Here is a 24,380-nt window from a genome sequence, read left to right as displayed (position 1 = left end):
GCTTTTATATGCTTGAGTAAAGTCTCCCTTAATTGGGGCCAAAATTCTCAGTGTGGCTTGTGCTCCCCTTAAGCTACCTCAAGTTTTTTTAGTCAAAATGCTAAAATCTTGGCCACATTTTACAACATAGGTTAATAATTGAAATTAAAATAGCTGTGTCTTTCTAATAAATATACATACTTCTGAAGCTTTTTTGAGAAGTCTCTTGGCTAGGAATCTAATTCAGGCATTCTCTGTAATCAGAATATTTAACAAAACTCTTCCAGGTAAACTTTTACTCTAGAAGGCTAGAGCAAAACCTAGCCTCATCACCTAAGAGAGGTGATGCATACCACCTCTATCCACTGAGTACCGTGAGTGTCTAACAGATTAATTTAAAAACCTTAAGGAGACTGAAGTTTAAAGGATGGATCTGGAACTAAGACCAGTTAAAATTAGAGCAGTAATTAAATAGGTCAAAAAGTGCAAAGTTCAAATATATGCTTAGTACAGCTATACAACCATAATTTCATCCCTTCAATAGCTTGTCACCTTTGCTTTATAAACTAATAGTCCATATTTACATTCTGCACTTCTTTAGGAAGATGGAGTCCATTTCTTTTTCCCACTTGAACTGATTTCTCTAGATACCGCTTTGTTTCAGGCTTTACGTTTTCAAGGTCGCAGGTTTGCTGAAATGACAGTACAGAATAATCAAATTTTCAACACAGTGTAAGAAACATACTGAGCATTAGAAGGATCTGAACAGAGTTGTTCTTTAGAACACCACCATAGTAAAAAAGGAACATCTCAGATTTTAGTGCGAAGGACTTTCTAAAAAGTTACCTTAAACAATAGTATTCGTACACTGATGTCGCATAGTTTTAAAATAATTTTATTCTACCAAATATCTCAGCATGTTTACATGCTGTCGTAATGGCAAGCCCTTTTATTTTATAGTACAGTGCCCTTCGGGTTTTTCTGTAGAGATAGCTTTGTTATACATACTTGAAGAAAATCAGTGCTATAAGGTAACACTGTAACTTAAAATTTGGAGGGATTAAAAAAACCTCAAAGGATTAGATGTATCACTGAAGGTTATCAGATGGCATAAAAGTTAAGCATATACATCCTCTATTTCAGAACAAATCAATCAATGACAACAAATGAAATATTATTTCAACGTCTAGCTATGCCATTATGAAGATTCTTCAACGTTAACTTCCTAAAGCAACCAACGTTAAGAGGCAAGATACAGACCATGGTTGTAACAGACCATGGATCAGTCCTGCAAGAGTTTTCCTTCAAACTGACTACAGCATAACTGTTTAATTCAGAAACTTGCCCTTTTGTCCTAAATTGAAAATAATGCTGTACGCATTCCAATTTTATCTTCCCCCATCTAAAAGTGAACATTTAAAAAAGGTGTTAACTTACAGTACTTGTTTAAAAGGACATACTCTACTTAAGTTCACCCTCAAATACGAAGCTGCTGGAATTTGCTCTGACTTGTCTTAACAACCCACTCGTCAGCTTACCTACATACAATTAATACTTGACTGCCACCTCTGAAAAGTAAGGACGTTGAAACATGCAAATTTTATGAAAGAGTTGCACAACTGTGTACAGCTGTCAATTAATGACCTGCCAGTGCAAATTACCTCTCTTCCTTAAAAAGAAAAAAATGAGACAGTTGCATCCCGAGAGAAAATAAATGCGAATAAAAGCTCTGAAACAGGTATTTTTCCACTTGTAATTTAAAAATAATAAACACAGCAACACATAGCCAATGTCTACTCCCACCAGTGCCCTGCATATAGGATTAAAGTAATTAGTGGAGATTGGTTTTTAGAACCCTGAAACAGCTTAGAACAGCTTAGTCTTGTTTTTACTCCGCAAAGAGTCAAAAATCCCAGTAGCATTGTGCTCAGTCAGACTACAAAGCATTAGTACAATTGTGCCTAAAACTCTTATGCATATAGCAATAGTCTATATGCAGATATTTCTAAGTCCAGTGGAAAAAATGGCAACAATCACTCCACTTTGTGATTAACTTCTCTAAAGCAATAGGCAGATTTAACTTAGTTTACCAATACTGTCATATGATGAATGATGAATATTTTTTCTTTTTAATATTATCTGTTTACAGATGGCTTTTAAAAGAATCCATAGACTCACAAAAGGATAATTTAACTTCTGTAGGACCCCACACAGCTAAAGTCAACCACAACTGAGCCATGTGATTGCATAGTGTACCCTTTTTTTTTGCAGCACTAGGCTGTCGCCTTTTTAAAATTATATTTATTAAATAGGAAGTAAATAGTGGAAATCTCCTTTTGGGAGGAAAATAAGTGAAGAAAATCATGCCCTCTGTCCTCTGCAAGTCAGATATCACATCTCCATCTTCAGTTGTGATAAAGGCATAAGGCAAGCCACACAGAATATTTCCCAACACAAAGATAAAAAGAATGCTATTACCCTACTGCCTGCAACATTCAGGCTTCCTGCTCTACTCAGGCTTCCTGGAATACTCCCTGAAATTCTGCAGCTTCATGAAGATCTTTATGCTACTAAGCACTACATCTAGGAGCGTCAATGCTGTCATATTGAGTACAAAAATATTTGTAACAATCAGAATTTTCACATATTGTTTTTCCACTGGATAACCCACAATTCCAGGGTTCTTTTTTCTGACTCAAGAGTAGTGTGACAGACAAAGGAAACTTCAAAATGATAGAGGTGAAAAACACAGATACTGTCACTACACTAACATTTATAATGTGCTAACTGTGCTGCAAGAGTCAAAAATAGAAAGGCCGAAAAAAAAAAAAAACCCACAGAGTAATCTCCATAAAAAGACACTGCTTTTGTTACAGTAACAGTTAAGGACAGAGGATTGTGAAAAGTCTCACTGAATTATTTAGGCATTGTGAGGGATCTCCCAGGCCCTCTAGTGGGCATATGGAACTGTCATGCTCCTGAAAATCTCCTGGTTCCAAACCCAGCAAAGATTTTAGGCAGAAGGGAATTTACAAGCACTAATTTTAAGACCTTAAAGCCAGAGAATATTGGCTCCTTCCAAAGCTACGAAAGATTCTTTTGGGGAAAAGGGAGGAGAAAACTAAGTGTTCTTCATCCTTCTCTGGATGACTATGCATCTTTCCATACACTTCAAAGAAATCAATAGCTCTTGGTCTTAATATTAGCCTTTGTGATGTTTATCTGCATCACAGACATGCCTAAGATAAGGATGATACAGATTCAAAGAGACCTGTCAGGTCTTTAAGAATAAGCAAGCATATAAACCCCCCCAGGCACAGGAACCAACTGTGCTCTATGGTCATCTCTGAACTTCAGTCTGGTCAGGATGGTCTATGTCGTCCTGTGTTTCCTCGATAATTTCCACAAGAGAAGTGCTAATTTCAAATATACTACACACACGAAACTTTGGAACTTTCCGTAGGTTTTTGAATGGTCATAGTTGGTGATTTTGCATACCGCTTCATAGTTGTTTTGGATAATCATGCTACCTTATTCCATGAAGAAATCTTTAGGCAGAGTGAGAAACAAAACCTACTTAGAATATCATGAACAAAAGCTGCCGCAGCAGCTGTTTACATCGGGCTGAGTTTCCTGAGGGCGTGTGGGTGGGGAAGATTGGCAACATTCTTAAGCATGCCTCTGCTAGCCGACATGTGAAGATGTTATGAGTAATAAAATTTAAAATGATAGTTTCACTACCAAATTCACCTTTATTCCAAGTTTCAGACCCAAAACCAAAAGTTTGCTAAAGAATTAGATCTGAAGCATATTCAACAAGATACAATTATGCAGGAATTTTCCCCCTTAACGTGTAGGGAAAAGACTGGATTATTTTCAGTTGTTTTTTTTTTTTTTCAATTAAATAAAAATCCCTCATACATCTTCCACCATCAACAGTTCTTAAATAAAGCAGAATTTAGGAAGAATACTTAACAGTTGTTAACTCCAAAAAGTTTAGGCCTTGTTAAAAGGAGCGAAAACATTCAGGATGTCACTGAGATCAAGCAGATTTACTAATCTTTTAGTGGACTGACTGTATTATAAGTAACACAGGAGTGTGAGGGCCCTCACTCTCCTCACCACAGTTTAATCCAGCCCTTGTGCAGGATCATGAAGCTGAATTCATATACCTGAATCCTCAGTGAGGCCATGAAAAATCTGACTTAATCAAAATGTTTTACTGTCTCATTTAAACCAATAAAATTATTTCAGCAAAACATTTCTGTTTGTGGAAGTTGGTTTTTTTTATGTGCTCCGGGAACCTGATTTTTCGACTAAGAGTTTCTAACAGGAGAACACATTAGATATTCAGCAAAAATTAACAAGAACTTTGTGGTTTGGAAATAGCTAAACTTGATCAGTCTGGCATTATTGGCAATTTCACATCTGTACTTCAGCAAAAACTGCTACAACTTTCATAGTTACTATTAATTTGATATGTGCTCAGAGGCTGTGTCTCTGGAAAACTACGGCTAAAACATGCTTGCATGCTGCAGTGCTGCAGTTAAGGCAAAAAAAAAATCTCCAAAAAAATTAAATGGAGATTTAAGCAACAATTGTAACTGTTATAAAAGCCAAGTATTGCTGCACAGGAAAATGAAGTAGGAAAGCACCAAGTGAAAAAGATAAAAAAAAAGAGAATATAAGAAAGTAATGCGAGCAAATAACATCAATCAGTTTTCACTAGCTACTATCAGAAGTTCCTGTAAATTAAAAATACACAGATATGGCAGATTAGCCCTAAATGTATCTGTGTATACTATACTGGAGGGCGGGGAAAAATCCCAGCAAATACTAAATACATATCAAACCATTTAATTAATAGCAACAGAGCAGAGGGGATGGGGGGAAATCAACATAAGGCAGTATCTGCCAAAACACAGCGGAAGGTCCTCAAAATGGGGCTATTAAATACCTCCACAAACACATAAAGAACAACATCCAGCTAGAGGAACTTGAAAATGTGCCTAGAAAATACAACAGTAGAAGACAATGTTACAGGAAGGTGCTGCAAGGTGCTGCAAATATTATTCTGGTTCCCAATTAATGCCACAAAAAGCACAAACGATGATTTTAGAACGTTAAAAATGAGTGGAGAAGGTTAAAAGTCAGTGGAGTTCAAAGGGAAGATTCACGTCTGAAGGATGGACAAATGTACATATTTTAGTTTTCACATTACATAGTTTCCTTACATTATCTTTAAATTACATTTTTTGAGAATTATTACCAAATGTCTCTTGTAACATTTGAACAAAAACAAATGTTCTTCCTGTTCAAGCTACAAAATAAACAGTGCAAATGAATAAAAGATAACTGTAGGTGCTCAATTAGAAGGAAAGCTAAGCAGAAACACAAAAGGGATAGAAATAGTTCAACAGTAAATGTATCTTTTGACTTCACTTTATTTTGAGGCTTAACAAACATAAGGAGCAGTATACAATGTAATGGCTGATAAGCAGATCAAATGAGGTAATTTTGGAGGTCACTCCCAGTTATATGTTCTAGTTAACTTTTATAACTTAAAACTCAACTTTGAAATTTAAAACTCTCAAAAAGTTCAATAAAGCATAATTTTGGACACAAATTCAAAAGCAGAATAAAGCCAACCTAAGTATGTTGTTATATTGTCTCCTTTCTTCCTCCCTCCTTGGTGGTGCTCTGGCCAAACCAGTTCAGGGAGCTGAGCCAGCAGAAAACAATAATTTTTATTTTTCCTGATGGGTTTCCTCCTGCTAGTTTAGCTTCCTTGTACCAGCTCATTGTAAGATTATACAGCAGCCAAAGCTACGGACAGAGAAGGATACACACATCTAGACAAGAGAGGGAAAGAGTAGGAGCACCAAGTAACACTGGCTTATGTTTTTGTGGAACCACAGCCTTTTTCTGTCGCTGTGTCCCACTGGAAAGATTTGACTGGTACAGGCACAGAGGAAACAGACACAGTGATGGGGATCTTGAAAGGCACTGTGGATACTAACTTCTTTAGAGAAAGGTTTTTCACTGCTGCATTTTTATCTACATCTCCACAAGTTATGCAGATATCATTGTGATTTACCTGCAAATAAACAATCTTCTGAAACACATCTTCTCTCATGCTCATCTCCACATCAAAATTAGAGAGCTTTTTGTCAGCTTCTGTACTTGCTAAGCGTACCTCCTTGTCAGGTGAGACATGCTGAGGAAAATCCAACATGCTTCTTTCCACTGTTTAAATAAAAGGCAATGAACACTTACACGGAAGGCTAGAAATGCTTTAATGAAAAGGATAATTAAGGAACTTCCCCCCTTCTGATATTTATAAAAGACATAGCAACAAGTGCCCAAAGTAACTTCTGATCAGGCTTAAAGCAAATAAAGTGATTACAGGCAATGTAAAAAATGAATACTTAAAAGGACAGAACTGCACACCATTATAACAAATAAACATTACGAGAAACTATCTATTATATTACCCAAGCCTAATTATCTTACCTTCTTACCCCAACAAAGTCAACAGAAAGTTGTATAAATATGACACATGATTTTTGAAAGATGAACCATTTGTAAGTGAAGACTGACACTGTTTCATAGCTGGCACAGATGCTTCCATGTTAGCATTTAAAGTGAAAAGTTCTCAGTCTTTCAAACAGGCCCATCTGTCCTGAAGTTATTTTTACATTGTTATGAGAAGAGTGTCAAATCCCCATCTTCTCTTCTGTGTTTAAGGAGAAACAATAAGGCAAATACAGAAGATGCTGTCTACATATTCTGAACTTCTAGAGATCAGAAGTTGAGTAATACTAATTTTTTAGAATAGACTTTTGAGATTAAGTAAATTCTTGCTTATTAAAGGAATATTGAATCTTATAATGGCATTAAATAGGAGTGCTAAAATTGAAATGAATTGTTATGACCAGCTGAATTAACTCAAAATCAATTATAATTTCACTCCCTCCACCTCCCCAAAAGCACATTTTAGAGTAACAACATTTTAGGACGATTTAAAGCTTCGCAATTGTATGTAATCTGAAGTTGTTTTATCAATCAAAGCCTGAGATGCTCTCAGCCCTTTAGAAACCTTCGGAATGCAAACATGGGCATATGGTTCTTCCTGAAGTCCATAAGAAATTCCTCCCCTCCCCCCACCACACCAAGATGTTTCAAAATGTTGAAGTGAGCTTTGGCAGCTTCCAAGTGAAACTAGTAAGGCCTGTTGTCATCTATGTCTTTTCAGATAATAAGTTCCAGTTACTGGGGCAGGTCTTTCACATACATGTGAAAGGGACACACAGGACTTAAAAATCCAAGGTTCTAATGGAAGTCTTGCTGTGGTAATATGTCCTTGTTATATGCCATAGGCTGTTTCACAGGTAACTCATGCTAACTTCACATACTGCTTTGAAGATTAGCATTAAAAGCTTAAATATGACCCACTACTGCAATAGCATGTAGTGAAAAAAAGTACATCTTGGAAGATGCAAGTCTTGGTGGGTATGCTGAGAAGCTGATGGCTGAATCAACCATAGATTTTCCTTCTAATTTAATTTGAAGAAGAGAGTTTTACACCTTGGTGAAAAGGCTTGCAATAATTATACCACTTACACTGGTACAATTTAAACTCAATCTGTCAGAATGCTGTTTGGATGAAGATTACTCAGTCTTTCTGGCAGCATCAATACCAGTCAATTCACTGTATGTGCCTAAACTGTAATTCCAAGTACTGTGAAAGCCAGACTAATAATTAAGTACAATCATTTGAGCTGTAGGCTCCTTTTTTTCTTTTGTGAGTCGAAGACTTTGCTCCAAGCCAAGGAGGCTGTTTTCAGCACTTCTGTTGCTACTGCAGATTTTTTAGAGGATTTAAGACAACTTGACATTTTATTACACTGACTACTTTTTGAGAGTCATGCAGCCACCACGCGACAGGTTTTTCAAAACAAAGCCACCCAAGACACATTTTTTATTTTTCCCCATCTCCTCTGACTGACAGTTATTAACAAATCACAGAATCATAGAATCATCTGGGCCGGAAGGGACCTTCAAAGGTCATCTTGTCCAACCTTCCCGCAGTCAGTGGGGACACCCCCAACTGGACGAGGTTGCCCAGGGCCTCGTCGAGCCTTACCTTGAATGTCTCCAGGGAAGGGGCCTCAACTACCTCCCTTGGCAACCTATTCCAGTGCTCCACCACCCTCATGGTAAAGAACTTTTTCCTAATGTCTAATCTAAATCTGCTTTTTTCCAGTTTAAAGCCATTACCCCTTGTTCTGTCATTGCAGGCCTTTGTAAACAGACCCTCCCCAGCCTTCCTGTAGGCCCCCTTCAGGTACTGGAAGGCCGCTATGAGGTCTCCCCGGAGCCTCCTCTTCTCCAGGCTGAATAACCCCAGCCCCCTCAGCCTGTCCTCAGAGCAGAGGTGCTCCAACCCCCTGATCATTTTTGTGGCCCTCCTCTGGACCCGCTCCATCAGGTTCATGTCCTTTCTATATTGAGGGCGTCAGACCTGCACAGAGTACTCCAGGTGAGGTCTCACCAGAGCAGCAGTAAAGTGGCAGAATCACCTCTCTGGATCTGCTGGCAACACTTCTTTTGATGCAGCCCAGGATGCGATTGGCCTTCTGGGCTGCAAGTGCACATTGCCTGCTCATGTCCAGCTTCTCATTCATCAGCACCCCCAAGTCCCTTCCCTCAGGGCTGCTTTCTAATACCTCATCCCCCAGTCTGTATTGATAGCGAGGATTGTTCTGGCCCAGGTGCGTAACTCTGCACTTGCTCTCGTTGAACCTCATGAGGTTTACTTGAGCCCACCTCTCCAGCCTGTCCAGGTCCCTCCGGATGACATCCCGTCCCTCTAGTGTATCGACAACACCACACAGCTTGGTGTTGTCTGCAAACTTGCTGATGGTGGACTCCATCCCTCTGTCTATACCGTTGATAAAAATGTTGAACAGTACCGGTCCCAGCACAGACCCTTGAGGGACACCACTTGTCACTGCTCTCCATCTGGATTTCAAGCCATTGAGTACCACCCTCTGGATGTGACCATCCAGCCAATTCCTTATCCACTGAACAGTCCACCCATCAAATCCGTATCTCTCCAGTTTGGTCACCAGGATGTCAAGGGGGATCGTGTCAAAGGCCTTACAGAAGTCCAGATAGATCACGTCCATAGGTCATCCCTTATCTACGGACATAGTCACTCCATCATAGAAGGCCACTAGGTTAGTCAGGCAGGACCTGCCCCTAGTAAAGGCATGCTGGCTGTCCTGAATCATCCCCCTGTCCTCCATGTGCCCAAGCATGGCGTCCAGAATGATCTGTTCCATGATCTTCCCAGGCACAGAGGTGAGGCTGACAGGTCGGTAGTTCCCAGGGTCCTCCTTTCTACCCTTTTTAATAATGGGTGTGATTTTGGTGTGAATGGTGTCATTTAAAAATGAATGGAATGACCTGTGTTTGACCATTAAACTCCATCCATATATTGGCTCATCTTGATAATTCATTCAGACCAATCTAGGTACGACTGCATGACCAACACCTGTCCCTTGCTTCCTCAAGGCCTTGCAGGCCATAATATAAAAGTGAGCATGTAAAGCTGTCTTCTTTCGAAAAGGCATTCAAAAGTTCCCCCATTCTCAACCATCACTTTTTCTCCGCCAGAAGCTTATCAACCTTTCCATTGTTCCATTTGACTTGCTCGCCTGAGATTCTGCAGTGTTGGAAAAATGCATTGCTTCTCAGGTTTGAATGTACTATGCATAGCGCAGACGCATAGCCTACACGGTTCCACTGTAGTCTACACTGTTGTACGTTGTCCCCTAGTGGCTGTACACAGCTGGAAAAGAAAATGTAACTGTATGGAACTTCACATGTAAAAAGAAAACAGGCAACCAATACGCTCTCCGGATGTGACAGAGAGATCATCAGCACAGTTTTGCTAATCCTTATTTTTTGTCTCTAGAATAAGGCAGCAGAACTTTGTAGCTGATCATGTTGCATCTTGCTTAGAGGTCCCAAAAGATTATTATGACCAGAGGACCCTCGAGAGGCCTCGACACATTCTACACAAAACCAGCGTGGACCAGAACTGCAAGGAACAACTATCTTTTCTCAATGTTTCTTTATGCAGAGATGGAATACCCTATGGAAAGAATCACAGAAAACGTACACTAACCTGCATATTCCACTTCTATATCTGCCAAGGCCCGTACAGTATTTTCATGTGTTACTTCTCCAATATCAAGCATCCCGACACTGTCATACACATGCTTTGTCTTCCTGATTAGTTCTTCTGTTCTCGTTCTGATTTGTTCTGGTGACAGGTCCCATCTCAAAAGGTTTCGGCCTGATGCTATGTATGAAGAAGCCTTGAGCTGGCTAGTAATTTCTGCTCCTAATGTCATTCTCAACACAAGCCGTGGCCCAATGGACCTGAAAGTATAAAAATTATCTTTGCATAGCAAGATTCTAGTTCAAGAGGTAGCTTATAGAAAACATTAAAAAAAAATGCAACAGATCTTTCATAATTACAGAATATTTTTAGAAGCAAGAACAGTCATTTTTAGAGCCAGAGCTTGTTCAGCAGGACCATACATAGACATTACCCTTACCAATTGAGTCCAATTTTAAATAAATTAGATGGAAAAGGTAGAAGACAGACCTCCAGAGTATGACTAAGTGCAGACAGGGATAAAAACTTTGCTAATGACAAAATCAGACAGATTAAGTTACTATTCGATCTTCTAAGAAAAACAGGAGTGCAGTTACTGAAACTGTACAGAAACAGACAGTATTTGCATTTTTGAAATAAGGAATAAAACCTACATAGTAATTTGTAGATTATGAAGACTAAGAACTGCAAAGATGCACAAAACAAGACACAAAAAAATGTCATTTGGTCATGTTCGCTACAACAAATAATTTTGTATGTATACAGGATTTCTGCTACATAGTCACTCAGAGGAGGAAAACTTCTAGTTGTTACTCACTTGAAAATGTCTTCCTTTAATTGTTGTGGATTTTAAATAAACAGTTTCTCTCTATTGGTACATAAGAGGTACATAAGTTTACCGTAATTTATCTACTATTAATCCTGATTATATAAATCAACTATATTTCAGCTTTAGCTAGCAGAGAAGTTTACATACATAACTGATCTTAGTGTGTTGTGCAATCAATGGCTGCCTTTTCAATAGTCTTTTTTACAATATTAAAAAAAAAAAGAAAAAGTGACTTGGAGTAACGAGTCCAAATATAAGTTCATAAGATACTGCCTTCAGAAACAGAGGCTTCTACCCTCCTACCCCAACAAACCGACACTCAGCTTGGTTGCGTAAAGAAGAAGGATACAGACTTGGGCAACTGACTGAAGTGGGGCTAATAGAAACCCACACAGTCAACAAGATGTCTATCTGGCAGCTACATTAACAGCTCAGTTATGTATGAAGTAGTTGCTGAGGGAGATAATTTGATAGTAATTAAAAGACAGCTTGCATTCAAGAAGTAAAACTTGCTGCAGTGTTTAGTACCATAGGAGAACTGCAGGAGCCTCAGAGGAAGTTCTCTGGCTCACAGAGACTTACTATCTGCCTCCCTATTTCAGTCCCATAATTAAAAAAATAATAATCATATGTTGTTATGGTAGTAATGACAACATTTTCAATCATAACTAAAGAAATATAAGAACATATACAGAGAGCTTGCTACTAAAAGGGATGTTTACATAACACTATTTTGTATTAAATATCTTTTTATCTTAATGCTAGCCACTATACCCGCATTAATTTTATAGCAAAACCGGTCTGGTATGTTCATAAGTGCTCAGATAGGTTTTGGCATATAATGCAGGGAGCATGCATGAAAAGACAGACAATTTTAGCCTGAAGGAAAAACAAAGCAGAAGAGTGAAATGCCAACAATTTGAAAAGAGCCACATGCAGGGCTTCTGTATGAAGGCAATACTTTTTATTACAAGTCTCACTTGTCTGTGAAAGAGGAACTGTCTAGAAATAGCCTAGCCAAGATTATTTTTTATGCAAGACAAAAACAAAAGACAGCATAAAAACAGAAGACCTGCCCAGGGAGGCTGTGGAGTGCCCTTCTCTGGAGATTTTCAAGACCCGCCTGGATGCAGTCCTGAGTAATGTGCTCTGGGCAATCCCGCTTTAGCAGGGGAGTTGGACTAGATGATCTCTAGAGGTTCCTTCCAACTCCAACAATTCCATGATTTTTTGATTTCTATCTACACTTTATGTTGAGAATTTTCTTTTCCTTGTGTCACCACAATTTCTTCAAATCCTCCTATACCAGTGTGGACATTTACTTTTCCCTCCTACTGGTATACAGAAACATCAATGTCCAGCATATTGATGATTTAACTCTGAAAGGAAAGCTTGAATAAAGAATACTCCTTCCACCTTGCCTCTCTGATACCAACACAGTTCTGACATTAATGCCTTAGTAGCTTCTCTAGTGGACTACTGAAACTTTGAATCTCAGAAGTTTATGATAAATGAAGCTGCTTTCACGAAAGCCAAAGTTTAAGTATTAGCATTCTCAGAATGCATTTGTTTCCCACCCCACCCCCCAAGCCACTGAACTCTACCCTGAATCTACAAATCTACTATAGAACAGTACTTCATTATGACATGAACAGCTTCTCACTAGACTGCAGTGTGTCTAGTTTTTCACATATTGCTAGTGCATCTCTGGTACAACCTCATGGGAGTTAAGGGGAACCTCCTCAGAAGTAGGTTCATGGCTCTGAACTCTACACCTGCACTCCCAGCCCTGAGAATATCAGAAAGAATATGAAGTGTGCCAAATTAAGGTCAAAATAAAAGAAAAATGGAATCAAAGGAAAACAACAGCCTGAACAACATAAAAGCTGACAACTATGCTAAAGTGCCTGATATGAAGCAGATAGTCTTTTAGGGAACCTACAGCTTTCTGTCATTCATTACCTTCACCTAGACATGTAGAAAACACAGCCCTGTCACTGACCAACTATGTGTTATCAGAAACAAACACTAAAATAGTCACAGAACCAAAAGATTATATTAATTTCAGCCTGTCCAACAAGTTTAATCAATACTTAAAGTTGGACTGACTTCATGAACTTGAACGCAGGGTCCCTGATTACTGCAGAACACTACTTTTAAATGGCAAAAAAAGATGCTACCTGGTTTTCTTGGTAAGTTGGCTAGTTGCATTGAGGAATATACATAAAAATTTGACAGCTGCATAAATGATTGTCATAAATGCCAGTAAGTAGTTGTCCATCCGTTAGAGATGGGAAAACATATAACCTCCTGGTTTTCAAATGCTGACACCTTGTCTTCTCCTGATGATACAAGGAAGCAGTCATTTATGTAGATTAACAAAGGCAGTACAATGTCGGATAGACCTGTAAGTCTTTCTAATTGACCAAAAGAAGGTGGGCCTTCAAAAACTGTAACATAACATTTCACATAAAAACAATCACTAGATGTAACTCTTCAAATAATCATTTACAGACATATATTGTTACCCTGCTACCAGTTGATCAGATAGTACTTAGGGCCCATGTAACTGATATCAGATTAATAAAAAACAAGATGTAAGTAAAAATATATGCACAGGTGAAATCTTGGCTGTTACTTTTATGGCTTAGTATTTCATATCCTTCAGCTATATAGAATTATAAATAAATAAATTCCCCAAACTCCATGTAACACACTGAAACAAAGTTAGTAAATTATCAATTTTATCTTATTTGTTCAAGAAAGAAACAAAGAAACAATGCCAAAATTAAAGATTAAATAGACTATAAAAAAAACAAGAAAGACAAGTACAGGTAAGATAGTATGACTGTTTCAAAAATGCTCTGCTACTACACTTGTCATGTTATTAGAGAGAAAATATTACAGTAAATTGTATTACTGAGGGAAACTTTAACTTCCCAGATATAAACTGGAAAATAAATTCTGTTAATAATGGTAGGAACCAGATGCAACAGCAAACAGCTTCCTTCAAACAGCAAGTGAACCCACAAGATGCAATGATTATTTCAGACTTGCTTTTAGTAAATGGCAGCATCATTACAGAAGAGCCAATCATTGCTTGGACTCAGCAATCAGAAGTTGATTCAGTTTAAATTAGATGTAAGGATAAACAAATGTAGGTCCATAAATAATGTTACGTGTATACTGCAACTATCCTATGTGGCCATGGGTAGGCTGTTGTTAATGCCAGAACTGACTAGTCCAAACGGTATCAGATACCACACTCTATGTTCTGTAGTGCAGTGTAGAATGGCAGACATATCTAAACAACCCTAGATTAAGGATAAGGTTCATGTCCAGCAGCAGTATTGCCTTAGGATATTCTTCTTTCCTGTTCCTCCCTCTGCTGCCCCTTTCTGTCCCTGTACACTATTGCATCAATGACAACAGCATAACTATTGGTAGGGTGATACTTCGAAAAGAGCCAGGGCAGCATACAGATGAAAAATTAAGTGGACCAAAACAAAGCAGGGGGGAACAGCTTTTTCTTCCCAGCTTATCAGTTCCGTCATCTATTTGATGTGTTACTTCAAAACAGTTGTGCTAGCCTAAACCAGGATCGAAAGCGTCAAGAGCCACCTAAGCCTGCAGTATGGCTAGACACACATGAAATACATGGATTGAGTCTAGCAAAAAAAAGTCTCAAGATGATTGCTGTCATTAAACATAGTGTTTAAATGCCCCAAAGTGGAAAGAGCTGTTGATGCTAAGAGGCAATACTGACATAAGAACAAATTAGAATGAATAGGTCAGGAATACATGTAAGCTTGAATTTTAAGAGACGTTTGTAACCATCAGGGCAGTGAGATTCTGAAGCAGCTGCCCAATAAGCACCTCTATTTATAACATGGAGTTTGACCAGTTTATAAAATGGATTATATTACTTGGTTACCTAAGGTAGCACAGGACTAGACTTGATCACCCCAATTGTCCCCTCCAGCTCATATGTTCCTATGAAGTTCTTCATAATTAAAGCACCTTTATTTACATTGCATTTTTACTATGAATATTTAACTGGCCTCTGTTGGCAACTTGCCCTGCCCTTTTTTTTGTGTCAGTTCACTGGCATATAATGGCAGTGGAACGACATACAAAGCAGACTGAAATATATCATGCATTTGGGCACTGCTTTGTCCATCTATGTGAAGTTCAGAAGGAAAGGCACTGAAAGTTTGGTTTGGACTTTCAGCTAAACAAAGAGTATTATAGAAGCAACTGTTTTGACAAATTATGGTATTAATCTGCCAAACCCAAAAGCAGCAAGAATGATAATTTTTACCAAAAGCAGTGCAAGTCAAATAACAACTTAAAAGCTTAGTAGCTACTTCTGAAAGAGGATTTTTAAGAAGAAAAAACTATTCTAATTACAGACCGCAATCATTGCTATTTTTGGTAGAATGGCAGGTAACCTGTTTTACTAACAAATCTACAATTCGATTACTTGCTGCTTCTGGAAAATACAAATTTGGTTTGAAGAGAAGGACCTTTATAATACTCTATTACAGCAATACAGTGGCCAACATAACTGCTGCAAAGACAAAGCAATTGAATTTACAGACTGATTTTTAACTTGTGCAGTAAGCATTTTAAACATACTAAGCATTTATGTAAGTCTGGTTTTGTTTAGAAACATCTTCTGTGACTGGAACGTGCGAAGCAACTTTTTGTTAGCATGTTCCATTAATGCTACTAAAGTAAAACAAGAAAGGCACAATCTATGAAACAGAAGCAGTAAAGGGGAATACCGGCTTTAGAAAATACAAACACAAAAACCTGCAAGCTTGTCCACAGTATGCTCCTACCATTGATAACCACTTTATAATACAGTTAAGATTTAAGCCTTATATCTGATTTAACTTTGATTACATATGGATAGCTATGACTCAGTCCAAAACTCTTTAAAGGTACTTCCAGTTTTCAAATTCATCTCCACCTAAACATTATTAGTTACAAAGACAACTATAATTTTACATAATAAAGTGTATTAATAAATATATTTCTGGGAAACACATATACAGACCAGTTTATTGTACTTGCTGATAGGTCTGACTGTTCCATGTAGTCTCACAAAAATCAGAGTACATCAGCTTCATGTAGGATGGAAAACCATATTTTCTGCCGACAAAAGGTCTAGGATAACAGCTTAAGGAGTAAAGTGGGAGTCAAGATTTAGAAAAAGACAACTGAGACAAACAGAGAGTGGTCTCAAATTCAGATAATTTAGTCATCTTCTAGCTTTTAAATACTCTAATGGCAAATAAATACAATTTTCTTGCTGTGCTTTATGTATACTTCAGAGGACATTCCTATGGATATAGCTACAGATATAAGAGCAGATTTACAAATCACAATGAACATTATGAACAATTTTTTCAATCAATAATTTACTGTAAGAAGCTTTCTAAAAGCTGCCAATTTAAAATTAAGAACAGCAGTAAGACCATTTTGGTCTTTCTACCTTTTGAAACAGCAGCTCTTAGTTAAACAACACTTCCTAGCCGTACAGGCTGCAGGAGAACCAGGTATTCGTTAGATACCGGCAACCAACAGTCACAGGTCTCAGTGTTTTGACTCCACCTAGCGGCCTTGCTAAAAAAAACCCCCAAAACCCAAAAAACCACAACCCCTCAAAAAAAAAAAACCAACCAAAAAACCAAACCCAAAAAGCTAGATACGTCTCATTAAGGCAATATAAAAACTGACAGTTTGGCTCAGGACAGATTATTTAATACTTGAATAATATGCCCTATGTTGGCATTTCCCTGAAAGCAAGACTCAAGTGCTACCAAATCTATATAAATGATAGCAGACAGGCACGGTTTAAGCAAAGCTTTATAACAATTAAGTCTCATATGGAACAGAACACTTTTTTTTTTCTTTAAATGAAGTAGTTAAAAAGCTTTCAGAAACAAACCACAATGAGTATTCAGCAGCATCTAATATAACATATGTTGCAGTTGTTCTGTGTTCTCAGCATGGACTTTAAGACAGAAATTTAATAGCCTAAAATCTTTGCATTATTTAGAGACCCTTAGCTCTTGCCTGAATTTTAAATGTATCTCCATATTGTTTCACTTTTGACTCACAGTTTCAGACAGGAAGTAACTGTATATTTTATAGTAAAGCAAGGACAAAACAAAGCAAAGTAAGCAGAAGACTGAAAAACCCAAGGCAAAAACAAGAATGGGGAAAAAAAGCAAAGTACAGTTAAATAGCTCAAAGGTAATCACAGGGCAACATTATTTCAATTAAGGCAAAGGAACTGTAGCCCTACAAGGTAAGTCACTACTTTTCCTGCTGGACAAACACATTTGAAGTCCTTGTTACACTTCGCTTACCAGTCCTTTCATCTGTTTGGTTCTTGACAGTGTATGGAACAGTGAATACATGCCTTGAATTCCTAGGTCGTTTTCCTTAGAAAAGTACTTGGCTCTGTGCCATGACTGTGTTTGGCACAGACAGATCTCACTATAGTAAGTACTATAGTACGAGGATAGCAAGTTTAGTACTTCTTAACTTAAAGCTCTGTAACTGCCATTAGAAACTAGAGTTTTTTCCTTAAGCTGCATTTGAAGGAATAGAAGAAAATCTAGTGTCTTTTAACACTAAACCAGCAAATTTTGTCATTACATCTTTCAGAAAAAAAGGATTCTCTGCAATTTATTTCACTGTATACTCTACGTTGATTATACTCCTGTGATAGATATACTTTTAGCTCTTCAGATAAATGTTAGCAAGTCAAAAGAGCTGCAAGTTATACAAACGTTAAAATCTTTATTGACACATACATTACCTTCTGTGTTGCTTTTGACCTTACCATCTGGCAACAAATGTTTACTGGTTTCTCCGATAGAACTGACATCAACAGAAAAGTTGATGCTTGAAGAAGGCACTCTGTGGCAACTAACAGAAAATCCAGACCTTAAGTAGGAGCTCATACATGTGCATAACATGTTATAACTTATTTATATCTTCTCCTTTTTCCCCCCAGCCTTCTCCAACCGTCTTTAAACAAAAGGAATTAGGAAACTGGTCTAATTGACTTTTATAATAGCAGGTGATTTCCACCCAGTAGTCTGGAGTGAAACACACAGAAGAGTCAGGATACTGTTTCTGCAGAGTGTCTGATCTCTAAAATTATGGTATCCGTTGTTCTAGGAAAAACAAACCCCAACCAACAAAGCAAACCCAACACAAAACCCCCAAATTACTAGGACTGCTAAAGTAGGCTTCATACCCATTCTGTGAACTGAATCCGTTCTGTGTCACAGCAAACCTCCACCACAGCACAACTTGCTTGGAGGGTCTTAGAAAGGAAGCTGAGAGACTTTTCAACACTCGCATGCAGACAGTAAGTGTACTACACTGAATTTGATGCAGGAAGTGCTCATTAGGGTCATCTTATTGTTTGGTTCTACCACCAGGTGAACCACGGAAACACTAGAAAAAATATTGCTTTTAAGGCCTTACAGAGCTCTCAGGTGCTGCATAATAGTCTATCATGTCTGTAATGCCAGCAATACAAACAGCAGGTAAAGTACATGCCATTTAGTGCAAACACCACACACTACCACTGCCAGGATAGTTCAGTACTTAAATGCAATCAGCTAGTGCATGAAAAACTGCTTATTGACTCCAACTAAAAAAGAAGTGGTACTGCAGGACAGAGGAAACTATTGAGGAGGGTTTGTAAGCACAAAAGGTTTCTTTCATTTATAGTTAATGAAAGTTAATGAAATCCCACAGTTAATCAGTTCAGCCACTACCATGTAAATGCTCTTTGATATCCCACTGATCTTAAGTGTCAATCAATCACAGTCAAAACAAAGAGAAATGTTCTTTGCCATCATAAAATGGTTAGAGTTGGAAGAGACCTTAAAGATCATCAAGTTCCACCCCCCCTGCCATGGGCAGGGACAACTTCCAGGTTGCTCAAAGCCCCATCCAACCCGACCTTTGACACCTCCAGGGACAGGGCATCCACAACTTCTCTGGGCAACCTGTTCTAGTGTCTCACCACCCTCACAGTAAAGAATTTCTTCCTAATATCTAATCTAAATCTCCCTTCTTTCAATTTAAAAGCTACCCTTTGTCCTATCACTCCACTCCTTCATAAAGAGTCCCTCCCCATCTCTCCTGTAGGCCCCCTTCAGGTACTGGAAGGCTGCTATAAGGTTTCCCTGGAGGCTTCTCTTCTCCAGGCTGAACCACCCCAACTCTCTCAGCCTGTCTTCATAGTTAGTTGGAAAACGATGCCTCTGTGGCAGATGATGACTAATCTTGCTTGGTTACTTGCACCATTTTAACTCACTGTTCCTCTTGTAAACACTGTGCATTCTAACATGCCACGATTGTTTCAATGCTCACAAAATGCCAAACAGCAATCTGTGCTACAGTGTGCCTGCCCGACACTGCAAACTAGGCAAGCAAAGGAGGCCTGCTTTCTGCTCTGGCTTTTGAGTGAAGAGTGACTTAACAACACTGGGTGCTTCCCAGGCTGGTTCCAGGCTACACGAAACATTGTTCCCCCACGTTAAGTATGGCCAAGAACCTCACTCGTTTAGCACTCTACAGTAGAAATAAAGAGTGTCTGTTAAAGATGGAACTGTCTTAGAGATGAGCACACACACACTTGTATTTGGCTCAGAGACAACTGCAATTCCCCCCATCCTTACCTCGTCTTCCCTAATCTAAATACATGTAACACATACTGGAAAAAAGTCTCATCTGCAGCAGGAAATCTCGACTCACAAATCTAATGGAATTCTTTGAAGTCACAATAGGCAGACATCAGTTACTATAATCTATTTGATTTCCAAAGACTGTTGACCAAAAGGTCCTAAAGAAACCATGCTCCTGTGAGAAGAGAAGGGAGATCCTCTTTTGGATAAATGGTTAAAAGCTAGGAAAGAAACAGAAATGGCTGTTCATTTTTCTGAATGGAACTAGGTGACCAGTGGAACCCTGGAGGGTTCCGCGTTGGGTTCTGTATTCTTTCACATATTTATAACTCAACTACAAAAAGATAGGATTAATGAAGTGACAAAATTTGCTGATGATAACGTGCTGATGATAATGCAGTGTATTAAAGGCAGCCACAAAAGAATGTCGTAACACTAAGGGAAGTTTAAAAACACTAACAAAGTGAATTTCAGTCTTAATAAATGTGAACTGACACAAACTTCTGACTTTACATACACAGTGATGAGCTGTGAGCTGATATAATTGTTCTGGAGACATAACAGTTTAACAAAAATATCAGCTAAAAAGCAGCTAAACAAAACGAAATGATAGGATTTAGTAGAGGTGGAGCAGAGAACAAAACCCTCAGATTCATTAAACCACTCTGTAATAACATGAAGCACACACATACTATGTGCAGTTCTGATCCTCCCAACAGTTATAACTCTCTTGTCTTCTGTTCTCCCACCTGCCAAAACCTTCTCCTGTTCTACCAAGTCATGATAAGTTAGTAACAATCAGCTGTAGCCAGCAATGGGCTCCATCCAAAGAACAACTAACTAGACTGGGATTCTTCAGATTGGAGGGGGGAAGAAAAGGACAAGAGAGGAAGTACTTCAGAGATGTATACAATCATGAAGAGGATGGAAAGAATGGACAAGGATCAATTTTTCCCCCATCACCCCCAGTGTAACTCAGGAAGAGATCAAACACAGTTTGAGGAGGCAGCTCCAGTGTAGAAAATGTATTACTGGGCAATTTTTTGTACAAGATCATATGACACAACTGGTTTTGTGTTGGGAAGTGCCCAATCCCTAGACTGTTCTGAAAAGATAGTACGGAATGCTCATCCTATCTTACATGCGTTCTGGGGTACCTGACCTTGGCTCCTGTAGAAGAAAGGACAGACTTTTGAAGTAACCCAAACCATCTAAACAAAATCTTTCCAAGCCAGGCATTTCTTCCTTTATAGAGAGAACGATAGAAAAGGTACGTCCTCAAAAGACATTAATTGCATTGCTTAGTGTGGTCCAACCAGTGCTCCATGGGTCAAATTCAGTCCACAAAATGCTTCTGAGCCCAACATCTTTGTCTCTCCCAGTCCAGGGAAAAATTTTATTCTGCAAACTCTAATAGACAAATTGTTCTACTGAAGCCTGCTGTGGTTTGAAAGGTGACAGCTGTTGCTTTTGACCAACAGGAAAAAATTGCTGCTACAGTCCACAGAGGAGGTTGTGCAGATCATGGAGCACAGGGAAAGGGAAAAATGTTCCAAGCATCTTGTCTGGGCCATGCCATTGCTGAGGTGTTGGACCTGATAGTTTAATGAAAGCATACGCACACACTATGATGATAAATATGAAAGAAGAAACTGACTACAGAGGTTCTTCCTGTTTCTTTGCCTTCCAATGTCATTCCTCCTCCTGCCTTTTTCCCCCAGCCCCAGTTTCTTGATGCTTTACTTCCTTATCAAGAGAAAAAGCCAGTGTTCAGAGTTTCTTTCCAGTGACAGAAACCTAAAATTAGATCTTAATAAGTTCTAGGTTTCCCAGAGTCTATCTATATATATTTTCCTATTCAAAACCTGATCTTGAAGATTTTCAAAGAAAGACTCCAGAATTCCAGAATCCTAGAGAATTATTTTACGATACTGAAATTATTTAAATCAGTGTTTCTACTTTTATTCAGATTTCAGATTTTTTTGAGACTACTCTTACAAATGGAAAAAAGTAAACATACTACTGCACTTAATTAATTAACTTGCATCTTAGCCTGCCCTTCCCCATGCATTTTAATGAACTAAATATTAATCTTTGAATCTTTTGAATTCCAACAGGAGAAGTATTTAGTTAGAAATAGCCTCCCTTCCAAAAGCCGCATATTTTACTGAAAAGAAATAAACCCTTAATGTAGTTTTATTCAACCTGAGGCATGATACTTGAAACTTGCTAAGAGCTGTCTTTTTCATCTCATGTTATGATGCCCTTGGGAAACATAGGAGCTGATAATCTTTGCTCTTCAACATTTCTGTAACCAATTGTTTAACTTCTGAAAGTTAGAGGACACTATTAGGCATTCAAGATCACTCTCTTTTGTGAGCAAATTATTTGGGCACACTCAAATGATGACTGGAAAAAAAAATAATCAAAAGTAGCAAAGTGCAGAAATCATTTGCTGCTGTACTTAGAAGTGATAAAAAAAATTTATTTAAATCAATACCTAACACTTTATTATTATTTGAGAAGAAGGTATCTTTAGTTTCCAAATGGAAATTGCAAACAAAGATAGACATTTTATTTCTTTTCTAAAGAAAAAAACATTCAATTCTTCTTTTCCCTTCTTTCCTTTCCTTCTTTTTGTCGGAAAAAATCTGTAGGACAAACAAGGACAGTCAACACAAAATCTGGAAAACAGTGAAAATTACTATACAAAAGAATGTAAATGTATCTTAGGAAAATAAAATAGTTGTATGCTTTATTTGACAACAGCAAGTTGGCTGATTAATTTACTACAGCAGGAGCCTTATGAAAAGAAAGGATCTTATTTTCTAACTGCTAGTACCCCTCAATCCTAATTCGACCTGAACAAAGGCTGTGAAATATGACAAAACCCAGTACATTTTATGCAATAAGCATGCAACTGTCATTTCTCAAAAGACCACAAGAGGTAACGATCATCTTCATTTTACACTGAAATTCAGCTCCATTCTTAATACCACAACGGATTTAACATTGCGATCCTCCTACTATTTCCACGATTCCTATTAAATCTGGTCCTTTGCTTAATATTCTTCTGCCCTCTCAATTTCTCAAATAACGCTCATTTGTCTGGTCCGTCTAGAGACGCCTAAAAGCCTTCTTCCGCACTGTGGAAGAGTATTTAGAGCTAGTATTCACTGCAGAGAAAAGAATTAACCCCTTATTTAAACACCCTTCGAAAACACATTCGCACCCATCCCACCCCTCACATAAGGTGGAATAGCGGCACACCTCTTTTTATAAAGCTATTAAAAACACCCTGCCCCGCCTCCCTTCACACACCCCTTGCCGAAGAGCTATAGCCTCAGCCCTCACCCTATTGTTTTCCTGCCCCTTTCTCCCGCGGTACGGCTGACACTCGGTGCAAGAACTACAACCCGGAGGCTTCGCCTCGCCTCACACATTTCCCCCCCCCCCCCCCCCCGCCCACCTGGAAGCTGCACGGAACGGGGGTTATTCCGGGCACCGCGGGAAAGGCGCCAGGGGCCGAGGCCATAAACCCTGCAGGCTGTAAAGTTTCCTGCCCCTATTGTCTGCCTGGGCCCCTGGGATCACGCCCCGCACACCTGCAGCCCACCCGGGCGTCTCCCTCCTGAGAGCCGCCCCGCAGCTCTCCCCCACCCGCCCCGGCCCCAGGGAGGCCGGCCAGGCCCCACCGCCCGCCCCACGCCAGGACGCCCGGCCACAGCCCTGGGAGGAGGGCGTCCCCGTCAGCCGCGGGCGGCTGAGGCTTCTCACGGCCCCCTCACCGGAGACCGCCCACCGCGGCTGGTCCTGAGGCGACCCCCTCCTCCCGTCCCGGGGTCCGCGGCGCCACCTTCCCAGCCGCGCCTACCTGCGAGCCGCGCACAGGGCCAGCATGAGGAGGAGGAGGAGGAGGAGGAGGAGGAGGAGGAAGGGCCGGCTTCACGCCCGCTGCCGCCCCGCCCTCTCGCCGGCCGCGGGCGCAGCCCCTCGGCCCCGCGCCGCCGACCGGCGCATCCGCTTCCGTCGCCGCCCCTTCACGCCCTTCCCGCCGCTACCGAGAGAGCGAGCGGGCGCGCGCGCGCACCTCGGCCCGCGCCCCCCTTGTCCGGTAGCGGCGGCGGCGCTGACGGGGACGCGGTAGGGTGTTCGCCGCCGGGTTCGCCGCGATTCGCACGGTAAAAGGGCGGTGATGCCCCATCTCCGTGGCGGGCACAGCTCTGCGGGGGCGGGCGGGCGGGCGGGCTGCGCGCCGCCTCCCCGCAGCCCCTCGTCCCTGCAGCTTGGGGACCGGTGGGGTGGATCGGCCCCCCTGCGGGCTTTCGGTGGGCCCGAAGCGGCGGGAGGGGCCGGGCAGCGCGACCGCTGTCACCCCGGTGCCATGGGGGGGTAGACCCTTGTGCTGGGTAGACCTGTCCTCCGGGCCTCAGCCAGCGGCTCCGGGCCTGCCGGGGCACCGGGGGATGGGCGGGGGGACAGGGCTGGCGGCCCCCGGTTGTGGCCGTGGGGGCACGCCCCCGGCCAGCGGGACCCTCCGGTGGGTCGAGTCGGCGGCCGCTTCTTCCGCGGGAGCCCGAATAGGGTGGGCGCCGCCGCTGTGGTCCCCCGGCGCTGAGGGGCCGCCTTTCCCCCGTCCCCGCGGCGGCGGGAGCTC

At 40.3% G+C, this 24,380-nt stretch overlaps 1 protein-coding gene across 1 annotated transcript in view; it reads right to left on the bottom strand.

Moving 5' to 3' along the window:
• NLN (neurolysin) overlaps positions 1-23,751 on the bottom strand; it is a 43,590-nt gene extending 19,839 nt beyond the window's left edge. The window contains exons 1-4 of the mRNA XM_074166029.1: positions 23,598-23,751; positions 10,175-10,431; positions 6,077-6,225; positions 564-671 (exon numbers count right to left, since the gene is read on the bottom strand). Of these exons, the coding sequence (XP_074022130.1) occupies positions 564-671; positions 6,077-6,225; positions 10,175-10,431; positions 23,598-23,623 (540 nt within the window). The 5' untranslated portion in view covers positions 23,624-23,751. The remainder of the gene's footprint in view (positions 1-563; positions 672-6,076; positions 6,226-10,174; positions 10,432-23,597) is intronic.
• Between the last annotated feature and the right edge of the window lie 629 nt (positions 23,752-24,380).

Source organism: Numenius arquata, chromosome Z, assembly GCF_964106895.1.
Source record: "Numenius arquata chromosome Z, bNumArq3.hap1.1, whole genome shotgun sequence".
NCBI classification, from domain to species: Eukaryota; Metazoa; Chordata; class Aves; order Charadriiformes; family Scolopacidae; genus Numenius; species Numenius arquata.
This window is presented reverse-complemented; position numbering and strand designations above follow the sequence as displayed.